Source organism: Corylus avellana, chromosome 1 (genome assembly GCF_965113065.1).
Source record: "Corylus avellana chromosome 1, dhCorAvel1.hap1.2, whole genome shotgun sequence".
In the NCBI taxonomy this organism is placed as follows: domain Eukaryota; kingdom Viridiplantae; phylum Streptophyta; class Magnoliopsida; order Fagales; family Betulaceae; genus Corylus; species Corylus avellana.
In genome coordinates, this window is record NC_142490.1 from 43,520,635 (window position 1) to 43,536,528 (window position 15,894).

General features: G+C 37.8%; 2 protein-coding genes across 2 annotated transcripts; both read right to left on the reverse strand.

Moving 5' to 3' along the window:
- Positions 1–3,205: 3,205 nt before the first annotated feature.
- LOC132169912 (uncharacterized) lies at positions 3,206–5,784 on the reverse strand. The gene is made up of 2 exons (XM_088515616.1): positions 5,246–5,784; positions 3,206–4,892 (listed from the first exon to the last, which is right to left on the reverse strand). Exons 1-2 carry the CDS (start codon positions 5,782–5,784, stop codon positions 3,206–3,208), a joined length of 2,226 nt encoding a protein of 741 aa, XP_088371742.1.
- A 6,092-nt stretch (positions 5,785–11,876) lies between these two features.
- LOC148589899 (uncharacterized) lies at positions 11,877–13,991 on the reverse strand. The gene has a single exon (XM_088515619.1). It carries the CDS (start codon positions 13,989–13,991, stop codon positions 11,877–11,879), a length of 2,115 nt encoding a protein of 704 aa, XP_088371745.1.
- Positions 13,992–15,894: the final 1,903 nt, after the last annotated feature.

Consider the following 15,894-nt stretch of genomic DNA (forward strand, 5'->3'; position numbering starts at 1 on the left):
CGAAAAAAGCTGCTTGTGCCGAAACAATTGCCGAAGTAACGCCATAAAAGTTGTTAGAGACCCGTGGATTCTGCCTGAATTTGAGCAATGCATTTAAGCTGGAGCTTGGTTCACTTGGTTATAATTTGACTTGAAAACCATATACTAGTAATGAAGTAGCACACCTGGTTGGCTGAGAAAAGTAGGTTCAGTTAAAAGGGGCTTGTTTGGCCCATAACCCTTGGACTGTCTCGCCTGATCGGCTGAGCTAAAGTCTGACCCAAAAATTCTAGCTAGTAGACCGTCTCGCCTGGTCGGCTGAGATAAGTAGGGCCGGTTGAAGAGGCTAATCATGTCTAAAACCCTTGGACCGTCTCGCCTAGTTGGTTGAGATAAGTAGGCCCGATTGAAGAGGCTAATCATGTCTGAAATCCTTGGACCGTCTCGCCATGTCGGCTGAACTAAAGTCTGACTAGTAGACCGTCTCACCTGGTCGGCTGAGATAAGCAGGGCCGGTTGAAGAGGCTAATCATGCCTGAAACCCTTGGACCGTCTCGCCTTGTCGGCTGAACTAAAGTCTGGCCCATCTAACAAGTAGACCGTCTCGCCTATCCGGCTGAGCTAAGTAAGGAGAAAAATGGCCGGTTGAAGAGGCTATTCAGTGACCGGTGATGGGGGCATTTGACAAGGCATAAGTGGGCCGGTTGAAAGGGGCTTCTTTGGCCCGAAAACCCATGGACCTAAGGAAAGATTGGTCTGACCCGAGAGTGCCATTCGCAAGAAGAATGAACCGGATTGAATTGCGCCAAAGAACAGGCTATAAAACCGAATTGAACAAGCATAAACCAACTTGAACCGCATAAAACAAACGCCTAAATTTGAAGAAGAGTCTTGTTTTCTGCCATATAGAGATGTCAAAAGCAAAAATAGACCACAAATTTGAAATCAAGACGAAAAATTGAGTAGGAAACACCTGGTTAACTTCTTTTTTTTTTTTTTTTTTTTTTTTTTTTTTTTCAGTGGTCAAAGTCAAAGTCAACGGTCAACGATTGAAAAGGTCAACGATGACGTGGCACTAATGACGTGGTAAGGTCTGACTTGATACTGATGACGTGGCACACAAGCTGGCGTGGCTATGATGACGTGGCAATTAGGGCTGACGTGGCTCTCTGAAAGGATGACACGTGGCTGCGGAAAATAGAAGAAATTCACGGGCGCGTGTGATACACGCGCTTCACTGGCGGCGGAGCTATGGCGCGTGAATCCCACGCGCAGAAGCTTCTACTGGCGCGTGGAGGCGCGTCCAACGTGGTATGGCGGCGTTCTTAGTGGCGATGTGACCGTCGTCGACGGATATATGGAGCGGTGGGCGAAACCAAGCTGATCCACCTCACCTGGCGGCGCGTGGAGGCACTGCAGCGGCGCGTGGACTGAGAGCAGCACCTTATGGCAGCGCGTGTCGGCGCGTCATGGTGTCTTTGGCAGATATCTCGACAGATCTGGACTCGTCTGGTCTTTATCTGGTGATTGACGGTACCGTTGTTGTGATCGGAGCTTTGTAGAGGTCCGTGGCGGAACGGCCGTGGTGGAGCAACCGAAACTTGAGGCGGCGCGTGGAGGCGCGATGGGACTGAGTGAGGCGGCTCTGTGACGGTTGGCTTCCGGGCTTTCAAGCGGTATAGTGATCTGCTGAAAACTTCGAGGAGAAGATAGAGAACCGTGAGGGACAGAGGGATGGATGCGCCGGATAACATTGGCGGCGCCGGAAAATGTCAAGGACGTTTATTGGAGGCCACAGAAAGGTGGCTTTGATACCATGTTGAAATATATATAGAATATAAAATACTAAAATATAAAAGAGAAAGAAAAGAGAGCGGAAGCGGAGAGAGACGTATGGGTTACATCTTGTATATTCACTATATCAATCAATATTACATAACTCCCTATTTATAGAGAGACAATGAGTAGTGACCAAGAAACCCAAATTAAACCCTAAAATATATAAGGAAAGAAATAAACCCTACCTTACAAATTAAATAACAGAAATATAAAATATTCTAACAAAGGAAATAATATATTCTAACAAAGGAAATAATATATTCTAACTTCCCCCCTCAAACTCAAGGTGTAAGCTTGAGTTTGGAAAAGAGAATAAATTGAAGGCATCTAAAGTCGATGGTTGGATCAAGACAATGCCGGCGAGAAAGGCTGAAAGTGACGGCCGGAGAAATACCAGAGAATAGAGACAAGTTGCTAAAAGAATCCGGTTAAGGGCCAAGCCGCAACTGACAATGACGGTCGAAGAATGAAAACTAGTCATTAAATCCCTTGAAGGGCCAAACCACATTGTGCCAGGGTTCGCCAATAACAAAGACGAGAAAGGCTTAAAGTGACGGCCGGAGAAATACCGGAGAACGTAGACAAGCCACTAAAAGAATCCGGTGAAGGGCCAAGCCGCAACTGACAATGAGGCAGAATAACAAAAACTAGCCGTTAAAATTCCCGTGAAGGGCCAAAACCGCATTGTGCCAAGATTCGCCAATGAATAAAGCCGTGGATCACAACAAAATTAAGAGATCATCAGAAGAGAATGCTAGAAAACACCATAGAAACATCATAAGACTTTTATTGAAAGCCACAGAAATAGAAACGTGGTTCTGATACCATGTTAAATATATTGGATAATATATTAGAAGCGGAAGAAAGAGAGAGAGAGTGAAAGCACACAATGGACTACATTGTATTAACTCTTATAATAATAATGAATACAGAGGCCTCTATTTATAGAGAGGCAAGTAACCTAATAGATTAAGGAAAGGTAAACCTAGTAGAATAAGAAAAGATAAACCTAGTAGAATAATAATACCTAAAGAAGTAAATAACAAGTAATATTCTTAACAATAGTGTTGAGAAGTATTTGCTTTTAGTTAAACTTAGCTGCGGAGCCAAGTTATACTAGTGTTTTCATATACATTAATTACAAACAACTCCATTCCTACCATAAGGAAATAAAGATACAGAAAAAATCTTATGCCCATCCTCCAAATTTTTTTTTTTAAAAAAAAATAAAAAGCCATTGGATTGACCAGTTTATATATTCAGTTTAGTCAATTGAAATCATTTTTTGACATGACATGTCCGCACAAAAGAGGGAGGGAGATTCGAACTAGTGACCTCCGCTTCATTAGGCGTGATCCTAACTGATTGAACTACCTTTAGGAGATAGTCATGGATCGAAATCACTGGGACTATCAGTTTGAATTTCCTCTTGGAGACTGTGAATTGAAATCTTTGAAACTTGTGTAGCAGTATATTGGAAGTGATCTCCAATGCCAAGATGAGCCATTAATAACCAGACAAATGTGATAAGCTCTCCTCCTTTACTTAGTTGAGCAACATGAGTATTGGACCTGCAATGGCTTGCAGCATAAGACAACATTTCCACCCACACTTCACTCATTACACCCCATCGCTTTTTGTACTCCAAATTTCTTAGCTCTTTTGCGAGAATACATGCATCGAACAACACAGATTTGCTTATGTCTCCCTTCAGACTAGCAGGTTCCAAATCAGTATTTACTTCAAGGATTCTAGTACAAGCCTGTTTATGTTCTTGATCTTGTTCTTGTCCTAGGTCGACCTTTTTGTCGAAGAATCTTTTGGCCTCGGCACAAGTATCGCGGAATCTTATTTGGCCAATGCCTGCTACAGCAGACATCATAGTAGGCTGCATAACTAGAAGATATAGCATATAATCCGAAAGGATTTTACAAAATTCACGACGATTACGATTGTCTTCATCACTCTCATGGATTGTAGGGTCATGATAGCAGAGATCTATAGCAATATGCCATAATATAAGACTCTGATCAAAACCAACGTCGACAATATAATGCATCAACTTGCTGCTACCCTCCGCAGTCCAATCATTATTTTGTAGAACCCATTCCCCTCGGGCTGAACATATTCTCTTCGCAGTGTCAGGTGACTCAGGTTCATCTGCGAGATCGGATTTCTTTTTCAGCTGAACAAAGATGAAATCCCATAGCTTTTTTTCAAATGGTTTCTTGGACACATATGTAATCTTATCATAGAAATCCTTCAAGTTGAAGAGAGAAAAACACATACGACAAAAACTAGCAAAGTGACTACGATTCTGTTTTGTACCTTCCTCCAGACAATAATGTATCAAGTTGTATTGATTTAGAGATTCAGACCACCTCCGAAATAGGATTTGTCTAGCTTGTCCCAAGCAACTCATTGATTCTATATCTTCCCCCCAGTTTATCTTCTTGAGATGGAGAAAGTATCTGAAGAGAGGGAGGAAGCATATGTTTATTCCTTTCCATCTTTTATTGCTAGTGTGAGTAAATGTATACACCTGCTGGGTGTAAGCAACAGCAACAGTCCAATCAGAGAAAGCCAGCATAAAGAGAGCAATTGTATCCAAGGCTATGGCACCAAAGAGCAAGGTATAGGTAATTCCAACGTCAATCTTGCCAAAACCATGCTTATCTAATGAATAGAAGGTTGAAAGAGCTGCAACAATCGCACAACTGGATATAAACCGGGCAAAGTATCCAAATATTGAACGTATCACGACAGCCTTCGTATAGAGAACTGTATAGAAGAAGTTGAGTTCAACTGCTACGACTTTCAAAGCAACCTCTGCGGTTCTCTGACCGAAAAAATCTCGGCTCTGCCAATGGTCACGGGTACTAAAGATGTGATCCACAATGAGACCCTTGAAGATTTCGAAGAATTGATAAGCATGTTGCACCTCCGCAATAGCATCGAGATCGCTTTTATTGGAGGTCATGGCTCTTTCAGGTGCCTCCTCGATCCAAATATTAGGTTCGCGGTTGTCCTTTTTTATTGCAAAGTATTTCTCCATAAACTCTGCATAGTCAGGCCTGTTAGAAATGGGTCTTGGGCCTAACTCAACCCAAAAGCTAGCTCAAGAGTTGAGGTTTCCCCTCACCTTATAAATGGACAATCTCCTTAATACCCAGGCAATGTGGGACTTCCAACACGCCCCCTCACGTGTGGCGGGAGGACATCCAAGCCAACACGTGCGACAATGGGTGACGGCCAACACGTGCGACAATGGGTGACGGTGGGCCACAGCCAATTAATTGGGTTAGGCTCTGATACCATGTTAGAAATGGGTCTTGGGCCTAACTCAACCCAAAAGCTAGCTCAAGAGTTGAGGTTTCCCCTCACCTTATAAATGGACAATCTCCTTAATACCCAGGCAATGTGGGACTTCCAACCTGGGTCAGGCGCTTTAAGCATGGATTTCCGAAATGTATTCAGGTTTGCTTGAAATAAAGCATATGTTCGCTCACCATACTTGATGGTTCCAACAACAAACAGAAGGAGAGTAGGGACCCATAACTTGTTACTGGGAAGGGATTGGCCAAAGACAATAATAGCAGTGACAACCTGGCTTAGGAGTCCAACTAAGTGCCTTAGCCAGAGAGCATTATCCTCCATAGCAAAAGCAGTTACGGTATCTGGACCACCAAGGTGTAACAAAAGAAAGGGAGCCCAAAACACCTGAATATCAACATGATCATCAAATTTTTGAGTATATTTTTGACGGCTGGAAATAAGTCCCAATGCAAAGATAGCAGCCCCATCGGCCAGCAAGTAAGCTAGCCAAATCAGCGAGATTACGATCATATTTTCTGTGCGTTTTCTAAATGGTGCAAACAGAATTAGAATGATCTGTAGTGAGAGACTGAACAGAACGAAACCTTGGATACTCCATTCATCATACAACTTCTTGATGGAGTTAGACATATCCTTCAATTCCCTTGGTTGTTTAATTTTCTTACTCCTTAATTTCTTTCACCCTGTTGAAGAGCTAGAACTTCGAGTGTTAGGTCCTATTTGGTAGACGAAATGACTATTTTATTAAAAAAAAAAGAATAATTATTATTGAGAATGAAAGAATGTAAAATGGAATAATTATTTATAACATTCCTTAGTTTAGTGAGAATACATATACTCTAATTATAATGACTATTGACAAGAATGAAAAATATTTTACACCTAAACAAATGGAGCCTTATGAGCCTAATTGTAACAAACATATATAACAAAATAAAATAATAATAATACTTTTTAAAAAAAATTGAAAGTATTCTTTGATAGCCCACCACATAACCCAAATTTTTAGGTTTCATGGAAAAACTAATATGTGTCATGGACGAGACAAAATTTGTAAGACAATAGAACTATTATGCATTACAATCGCATTACTTCGAGAACTTTATGAACAAACTACAAACACAATTAATTAAATTATTCGGATTATGGTTGAACTATATAGTCTTATACCTATTGCTCGATATGACCCGAACCTGATACTAGAGCTAGCAATCTTTTAAACAACCCGCGAACCCGACATGAATCTAACAAAAGATTAGAGAGTTTGAATTAAGAAGTTTGACCTGTTTTACCTTGATAATTGTTCTAGAAGCAAATGGAGCACTTACTAATAATAATAATAATAATAATAAGTTTTAGCGGACTAAGAAATGTTAGAAACTGGGCCTGCATGCTATGTACGGTTTAAGTCGACATAAATTAAGGTGTTCACTGTTCAGCATGTCAAACAAAAAAAAAATTAAGGTGTTTAGTAATTTATCACAAATAAATAATTATTTGTGGAATCAGAATTGAAATATATTTTATTCTATTACTTAATGAGAGGAATAATTAAAAAAAAAGTTTTCATTGATCGTCAATGACTTAGCTAGCCTATGAATACAGAACATGTTTATTCCATGTATGAGGTATTAGTGGGCATAGCTTAGAAAACACCTCTTTTACTAAAAAAAGAAATAAAAAATTTAAAAAAATTCAGAGTTTATGTTGCTTAAGTAATTTTAAATCTTTTTCCATTGCATATTTTAACATATTATTGTTTTGAATATTACAAGAAATTGTTTGTCTTTAGGATGCTATTATCCACCCAGGAAATCCTGGGATTTAACTAGTTTTTTTTTTGGACATGTGCATTGAGTTAGCTAAAATATAGATTGCTATCTAAAATTTAGATAAAACTCTCCTACATTCAAGGAAAATTTAGAGAGACGCTGTAATTCAATTTAAAAGTTTTTTACTTTAAATAATTCTCTCCCTCTCACTTTTTCTATCTTTCTCTTAAATAAAAAATGATTAAATAGTATTAAGAAAGATTAAAAAATTCGGATATGGAGTGCATTTAAAAATCTTTAAGTAATTAAAAAAAATGGTTAAACATATTTTACCCTATGTGATGTGACTACTTCATTCTATCCACTTAGGTTTCATTTTGTAGCGTAGATGGTACCTCGCTTATGGTTAAAAACGAAGATGGTACTTCCGTCTAACTTTCGTTTATAAATTGACGAAAATCTATGTCAATGCCCTTAAAAACTCGACATGTGTGATAAAAAAAATTTTTAAGACAAAAACTAAAAAACTAAAATTATTAAAAACATTAAAAGATTAAAAAAAAAAAACAGAAAAAAATGGTGGCTAGTGCCACCCCAACTTGCAAAATGGAGATGGTTTTGCCTTGGAAGTAGCTTGGCCAACCCAAATCGGCCATCCTAGATCAGCCAGTATGGGATTGGCCGAATCGCACCTAAGGGAGGGGTGGTTCGGCCACCCAAGGGTAACTCTCAATTTGTTTTTTGGGTTTATGCCTTTTAGGAGTGGTGGTTCAGTTACCCATTTTTTCAATTTTTTTAATAATTTTAGTTTTTAATTTTTTTTTATTTTTAGAAACACGTGTCGGATTTTTAAGGGTATTGATGTTGATTTCCGCCAATTTATGGATGAAAATTAGAATGAAGTGCCATCTTCGTTTTTAGCCATAAGCATTAATGTACCACCTGCTATACAAAATAAAACCTAGGTGGGTAAAAATCAAGTAGTTAAACCGCATAGGTGTAAAAGGTATTTAACCCTTTATAAAAAATAAAAACAAAACAAAACCAAAATATATATAGATATATACTTGGTTAAAATTTAGAGAAAAATATGGGAATGCTTGAACCACAAGTTGGTCTGGATTAAGATTTGAAGTTTAAAGGCTTGTGTGGAATTTAAGTCTCATCATGCGGGGTGGCCTTTATAGTTTATACTATATCAAGTAATTAATTAAATTGTAGGACCCTCTTTAGCCATGTGATGTACAAGGGTGAAACGTACATACCTGCCACCAAACTGATCGAAAGGGAATGGATAAAGAGATCAGAGTTCCCTTAACATTCTTGGGAAGCATCGGTACTGAGGCGATCGACAAGATTTGGGATAATGGACTTGCTTGTTTCCTTTGTAACGGTCGGCTGGGATGAAAATGCTATTGTTTTGGAAAAAGAATCACAAATGGAAGAGAGATGTGTCAGTGATCACACAAAAATGGGAAGCCAATATCTGATGTGTAAGTCAAAATCAAAACTGGGATTTATAGATGTTTTTCATCGAGAATAATTGGGACTTCAGGTTCAATATGTCGTTCATATTCGCAAGTTTAAGGGCTTTGTCGTGGAATCCTAATCTCAAGCACACCAAGCAAACTCCTCTATATATGCTTCTTGTAATTGAAGTGAGCTTTATACTACACCAAGTTAAGCTCATTTAATGTATAAAGGTGATACCTTCTCCCAAAAATGAAAGCAAGGAATAAAGAGAAGCTAGAGCTAGCTAGTTCTCAAGTACATGGGCCACCTTTGTGAACTTCATTCTTAGAAAATTGTTATATATACTTAATGACACTTGTTAGAAGAGTTTTTTTTTTAATAACACGCTAATTACATACTAACACTTATCAACAAGTGTTAAAAAAATAAAAAAATAAAAAAATCTCTTTTCTGTCGTTCATTCTAAATTACGTCAAAACTTTTATTTTTATTGTCGTTTCTTTATAAAAAGCCAGTCATAAAAAAGTGGCATTTATACAAATATGTCATAAAACAAAAATTCCTGGTGTTAAGAGTTGAACGCCAAGAATTGTTAAGTAAACATTCCTGCTGCAAGTTCAATTATTTAAAGTATGTAATGTTATATTAAAAATCAAGAAACAAATTAATCACATTGAGTTCACTGATTGATGTGCCCTTTTTGAATTTATGTTGTCAAAGTTTCATAATATTTGACCGAGTGTTGTTAGGGATATTTTCAGCTTTTACTACAAATCACTACAAAAATTAAGCAAAATAGGGATGTTTACAAGGTGACATTTTTCGCCCAAAAAGTGTCTCTATTTAATTAGGGATGTTTGCATAGTGGCATTTTGCAAATGTCCTATATATAGTGACTAGAGTAAAATTTAGGGACATTGGAACAGCAAAAATGTTTCTACAATGTGACATTTTTGCAAAAAGTTCCCTTTTGGAAGGGAACGTGTGAATAGTGAAATGTCACCTTCTATCCTCAGGGGTGGCTTGCGGTTTGACAGCAAACCGGCAGCCATCCAGCCTTTTAAAAAACAAAAAATTAGTGTTATGTGTGTGAGTGAAAGAGGAGAAATTTTGAAGTTTTTTGATGTGGATGGTTGTTATAAACGCAAACTTCAAGCGCCAATATTTTTAAAATTAGGGACGTTTGAACAGTAATACTATTCACACATCCTGATTTTTGAAAATGGACATTTGAACAATAAACCGACTCAAATTAGAAACGTTTTCCAAAAATGTCTCTATTCCAAACGTTACTAATTGAGTTTTTTTTTGTAGTGAATTCTTTATAAAATTTACTTAAGAGTTCATAATTTGTAAAATGATCAATCATTTTCAATATTCACACTTCACACAAAAATATGGGTTTAATCATTTCACCAATTATAGACGGTTATATTAGCATTGTATGTGGCTTAATAGAAAAATTATAGTCCCTAAGGGATAGCTCAATCGGTTAGAAACCACGCTTGATGAAACAGAAATTACTAGTTCGAATCCTCCCTCCTCCTCTTGTGTGGACATGTCAAAAAAAAAAAAAAATTATAGTACCCTAAGCATCTTATCTCATAATTGGTTCAACGTATAATTAAACAAGAATAGTGTTTGCCATGTATCCATTCCAATTTCTTTAGTATAACTAGAATATCATCTTTTCATTTTATCCTCCTTGTATTACTCTCATAATCAAGGCACTATTTTGAAAATTGTTAGAAATTATAAAAACATACCTTCGAGACCTTAGAAATCATAAAAACGTACATTCAGGATCTAGCTTGGACTAGTTATTTCACGGTTATTATCATACCTTCACGTTCAAACTATTTTTTAGGGAACTTAGACTTTTTAGGGTTCGTTTGAGTTTGGAATTTCAAGAAGTGCGATTAAAAATAGTGATTCTAAAATGTGCGATTTGAAAACATGATTTTTTAAAACATAGTTAAACATTTAACAAAATTGCAATTTGGCCTTTAAAATCGTAGTTTAGCCTTTAAAATTGTCTGTTTTCAAAAAATCACATCTAACGCACCCTTAAATTATGAGAGAACCTAAAACCTTTTTCAAATACAAGGTTTAAGATTAATTTTGGGATTAATAACTTTTTTTAGTACTTGGGTTTGCAGTTTTTTATTTTTTCCCGTAGGTTTTCAAAACAGTTAGAGATGGTACTTGACCTATGGGAAAAAACCAAATTAATACCTCCATTAGTTTCCGTTACCCTCCATCACATGTATCACCATATAAAAATGCCACGTGTCCTAAAAATTAAAACTAAAAAATAAAAATAAAAAAACTAAACCTAAAGTATTTTTATTTTTTTTTTAAATTTGAAAATTTGAGGGGTGGCATTTTGGCCATTAAGGGTGGTTCAGCCACCCCCAAGGCAGGTCTAGGGGTGGCCGAAACCACCTCCAAAGCCCTTCCCACCCCTAGAGGCCATGGGGGTGGCTTCGGCCACCCCATGCGGCCCCTTTGGGGGTGGCCGAACCACCCCAAGGACTAAAAAGGGGGTGGTCGAATCACCTCTAAAGCCCTTGGGGGTGGCCGGCCACCCCCATTATGGCCATAGGAGGGGCTTTGGCCACCCCAGGCCAGCCGCAAGGGGTGGCTTCGTGGCCAAAATGGGGGTGGTTCGGCCACCTCCAGGCCGGCCTTGGGTGGCTCAAGCACCTTTATTGGCCACAATGGTTAGGTACCATTTCTCACAGAATCTAACGGAGATATCAATTTTGTCTTTTCTCATAGCTTAAGTATCATTTTTGACTGTTTTGAAAACTTATGAGGAAAAAAATAAAAAACTGCAAACTCAAATACTAAATAAGTTATTAACCCTTAATTTTATGCTCTCTCTTTATTAATTGATCGCCCTTTAAATAGAAAAATTACAACAATTTGTAGATATCTTCTAGGTATTCGAAGATACACACTACCTCTACAATACTCAACTAAAAGATAAATACTAAGACTCATATAATAATTATAAATACAACTGATTAGGAAAAAAAAAATTATAAATACAACTACTAGTTTTTTCTCTTTCTTTCCCTTCTTCTTTCATTTTTCATTTAATGATCAGAAATTCTTCGTAACAATGTGGCCAATGGCCATCGTGTGACCACCTGATTAATTGGTCGGGATGTTTTGAAAATGAGTTTGAAAAGTCTTTTTTTTTTTTTTTTTACATGGATCGTTGACATAGCAGAGTATTCACTATTCAGGATTGAGAAAATTGTAATCTGTGCAATTACTGAGGGGATCACAACTCACAAGATATAATAGTGTTTTCACATACATCACAAACATCTCCATTCATACAAGAAGGAAATAAAGATATTGCAACAAAATAAATTGCTCATCCTCCTTTTTTTTCTAAAAAAAAAAAAAAAAAGTTGATTATAATGAAAAGAAGCCATTGGATTGACTAATTTATTCATGAACTACTTACCCATTTTCTCTTGTAGGCCCCTCAAATATTTGGATTTGATCCCCTATGCCAAAATGAGACATTAATAACCAGACAAACGTGATAAACTGGCCTCCTTGGTTTAGTTGAGCAGCATGAGCATTGGCCCTGCAATGGCTTGCAGCATAAGACAACAATTCCACCCACACTTCACTCATTAGCCTCCATCTCTTCTGGCATTCCAACTTTCCTAGCTCTTTGGCAAGATCACATGCTTCATACACCAGAGATGTTTTTCTTCTGCTCTCAGGCAACTCATCTGTAACTGCTTCATAGATTGCCATAAAATTTTGTTTATGTTCTTGATATGGTTCTTGTCCTTGGTTTGTGCCGATAAAAATGTTTTTGGCATCGTTACAGGTATCACGGAATCTTTTTTGGCCAATACCTGCTGCAGCAGCCATCAAAGAAGGCTGCATAACTAGAAGATATAACATATATTCAGAAAGGATTTTACAAAATTCACGACGATCAATACTTTCTTCATGACTGATCATCTCCTTGTGATGGTGGAATACTTCTGTAGCAATATGCCATAATATAAGGCTCTCATCATAACCAAAGTCGGCAATATAATGCATCAACTTGCTACTCTCATCAGTCGATATCCAATTAGTATTTTGTAGAACCCAATCACCTCGGGCTGAATATATCTTCTTACCCATGTCAGGATCATCTACGAGATCTGATTTCCTTTTCAGCTCATCAAAGATGAAAACCCATAGCTTTTTTGTTAATGGTTTCTTGGAAACATATTTCATCTGATCAATGAAATCCTTAAGGCCCAAGTTCTCAATGGCAAAAAGTTTCCATGTACGGCGATAATATTGAAACTTTGAAAGGTTCTTTTTTGGACGTTCTTTTAGAAAATAATCAACCAAGGTGAATGCATGTAATGATTCATGCCACCTCCGGAATAGGATTCGTCTAGACCAACCCAAGGAACTCTTCGATTCTATTTCTATATCTTCACCCCAGTTTATCTTCTTGAGACTCAGAAAGTATCTGAGGAGAGGGAGGAACCATCTTTCTATAGCGGCTTTGCACTTAAGCTTATTATTCGTCCTGGACATCTCCCGCATGGAAACAACAGTCCAATCAGAGAAAGCAACCATAAAGAGAGCAATTGTATCAAAGCCTATGGCACCAAAGAGCAAGGTATAGGAAATTCTAACATCAATCTTGCTAAACCCACGCTTATCTAATGAATAGAAGGTTGAAAAGGCTGCCACAACCGCACACCAAGATATAAACCGGACAATGCACCCAAACAATGAACGCACCACGACAACCTTTGTATAGAGAACATCATACATGAAGTTGAGTTCAATCGCTAGCACTTTAAAGGCATCTCCCGGGTCTCTATTTTGGAAAAATTGTCGGCTCTCACGGCGCTCGAAGGAAGTCATGATGATATCCACAATGAGACCCTCGAAAATTTTGAAGAAGCAATAAGAAATGTACACCACCCCAAGATCATCCGGAATGGGCGCCATGTGTACTTCTAGTTCTGGATCCCGAGAGTGTTCCTCCAAGAAGCCCATGAGCTTTTCAAAGGTAGGCCATGGGAAATCAGATTTAAACAAGTTTTCTCGGTATTTATTTAGGTTCGCAAGAAATAAAGCACCGGTTCGCTCACTATACTTGATGGTTCCAGCGACAAACAGAAGGACAGTAGGGACCCATAACTTGTTTCTGGGAAAGGTTTGGCTGAAGACAATCATAGCAGTAACAACCTGGTTTAGGAGCCCAACCAGGTGCCTTTTCCAGAGGGCATTATCCTCGAGAGAATAAGCAGTTACGGTATCTGGACCACCTAGGTGTAACAAAAGAAAGGGAGCCCAAAACGCCATCATGGCAGCATAATCATCAGATTTCCGAGTACTATATTTTTGACCGTTAGAAATAAGTCCCACTGCAAAGCTAGCAGCCCAATCAGCTAACAAGTAAGCTACCCAAATCATTACCATCACATTTCCTGTGCGCTTTCTGAATGGTGCAAACAGAATTAGAATGGCCTGTAGTGAGAGACTGAACAAAATGAAAACCTCGATGTTCCATTCATCATAGAACTTCTTGAGTACAGCAAGCATGGAGTTAGACGTATATCGTTCCTTTGGAATTGCTTAATTTTCTCAATTTCTCCCTTCTTTCACCCTGTTGATCGAAGAGAACTTTAAGTCGCTAAAACAAAAGCAAGAGGTATATATATATATATATTTATATATATTCTGCTATTTTGAACGACAACTCGATTTGTATATAGTTATTTATAATAGTCAAAACATGATTACCCAATATAATTTGTAGCTATATACATTGAACTCCACCGATGGTGGTCTGAGGTGGTGGGAGACAAAATCCCACTTCTAACATTACTCTTTTTTTCTTTTCTTTTCTTTTTTTCACTAATCATTAGTCTCAACAATCCCGAACATGTTATTAGAGGCTCATAAACGAAAAATCAAAAGAAGAAGAAGACGAGATGTGAGTTAGAAGATGAGGAAGATACCTTTTAATATTACAGTGTGGGCTGAATTGATTAGCAGATACTAACCTCGTTCAGGTGAGTTATTGTTGAGAGTTCAGCCGAATTAATAATGCTTCAACTACTGAATGTTTGAATTCGGATCCTCTCTGCTCTATTTTGGACCGAGAGTATCCAGTTAATAACTAAAATTTTTAATTCTAAAAAATCTTAGGGTCATAAATAGGACACTTGTCCCACTAATAAAAAAAAAAATCTTTAAAATTAAAAAAATAATGGGATGGCTAGCCACTCTATGGCCAAGCCACCCCCAAGGGCCAAAAAATAAAAAATAAAAAAATATTCCCTAGGGGTGGCCGGCCACCCTTGAGGTGGATTCGGCCACCCCATGGCCATTGGGGGTGAACCACCCCCCAAGAGCCAAATGAAGAAAATAATAATAATAATAATTCTAGGGCTTCCCTTTGGCCACCCCCGGCTCAACGGATAGGCCATGGGGGTGGGTCGGCCACCCCCAAATCAGCCAGTCTGGGGTGGCCAAAGCCACCCCAACGTCACCTATATATTCTGCAATTTTTTTTTTCTTAAAAAAAACACATTCTATAAATTAACCTGAAAGTGGAGGCTGACATGGCTCATTAGTAACCTTGGGATTTCTCTAGGGAAATCCCAATCGTGAACTGAATACTCTTCAGTCCTTGAAGGACTGGAAATGATCCGCTTCTTGAATGTTTGTAGGTCTTACGCTTACACTAAATTTCTCGTAGCATTAATTTCCACAACCAAATGTCAAAAGTATGACACATAAATGTCTCATGCATACTTTGAATTTCCATGAGATCACCCTCATTGGTTAATCATCAATGGATTTGATTAGAATATATGAAGTGCATTGTTTAGGCACTCTCACTCCAATGGATTTGATTCCCAGGAATAATATTACAGCTAACTATTAATTTGCTACTTGATCAGTGTTCCTGAAATTGAAAGATGAAAGCATTTTTTTGAAGATCAAATAGGTGTGTGCAAGTGGATGGTAGTGCTCCTTTGAAAAAGTGTGACAAGGAATGAAATCTCATTGAGTGCCGGTGGTATATATGTGACGAATACTTATCACTTTTCATGGTATCACATCCTTATTTTTCTTTTATTTTTGATGCAGCATAACGTCGTGAGTTGCAAAGACAAACACCAAGCTAGAAAGAAACAATCCTTTTTAAAACCTTGAGTTTATCAAGAATCTAATGAATTCTTCTCAAAACACAAGAATCTATCTAGTATTTGAGGACAGAAGATATAATAAACTCAAACGCTGAGCTTTCTTATTGAAAAACTGATAAAATATCATAAAGTTACGTTCTTGGGACTATAAACATGTATTTATAGCTCCTCAAACTCTTAACCCTAATAATAATACGAAATAAGTCGATTTTAACAAATCTGCATTGGCCGTTCGAACAGAACATTTAATTTCCCATTCAGACGGCAATAAAACAAAACAAAAAAAA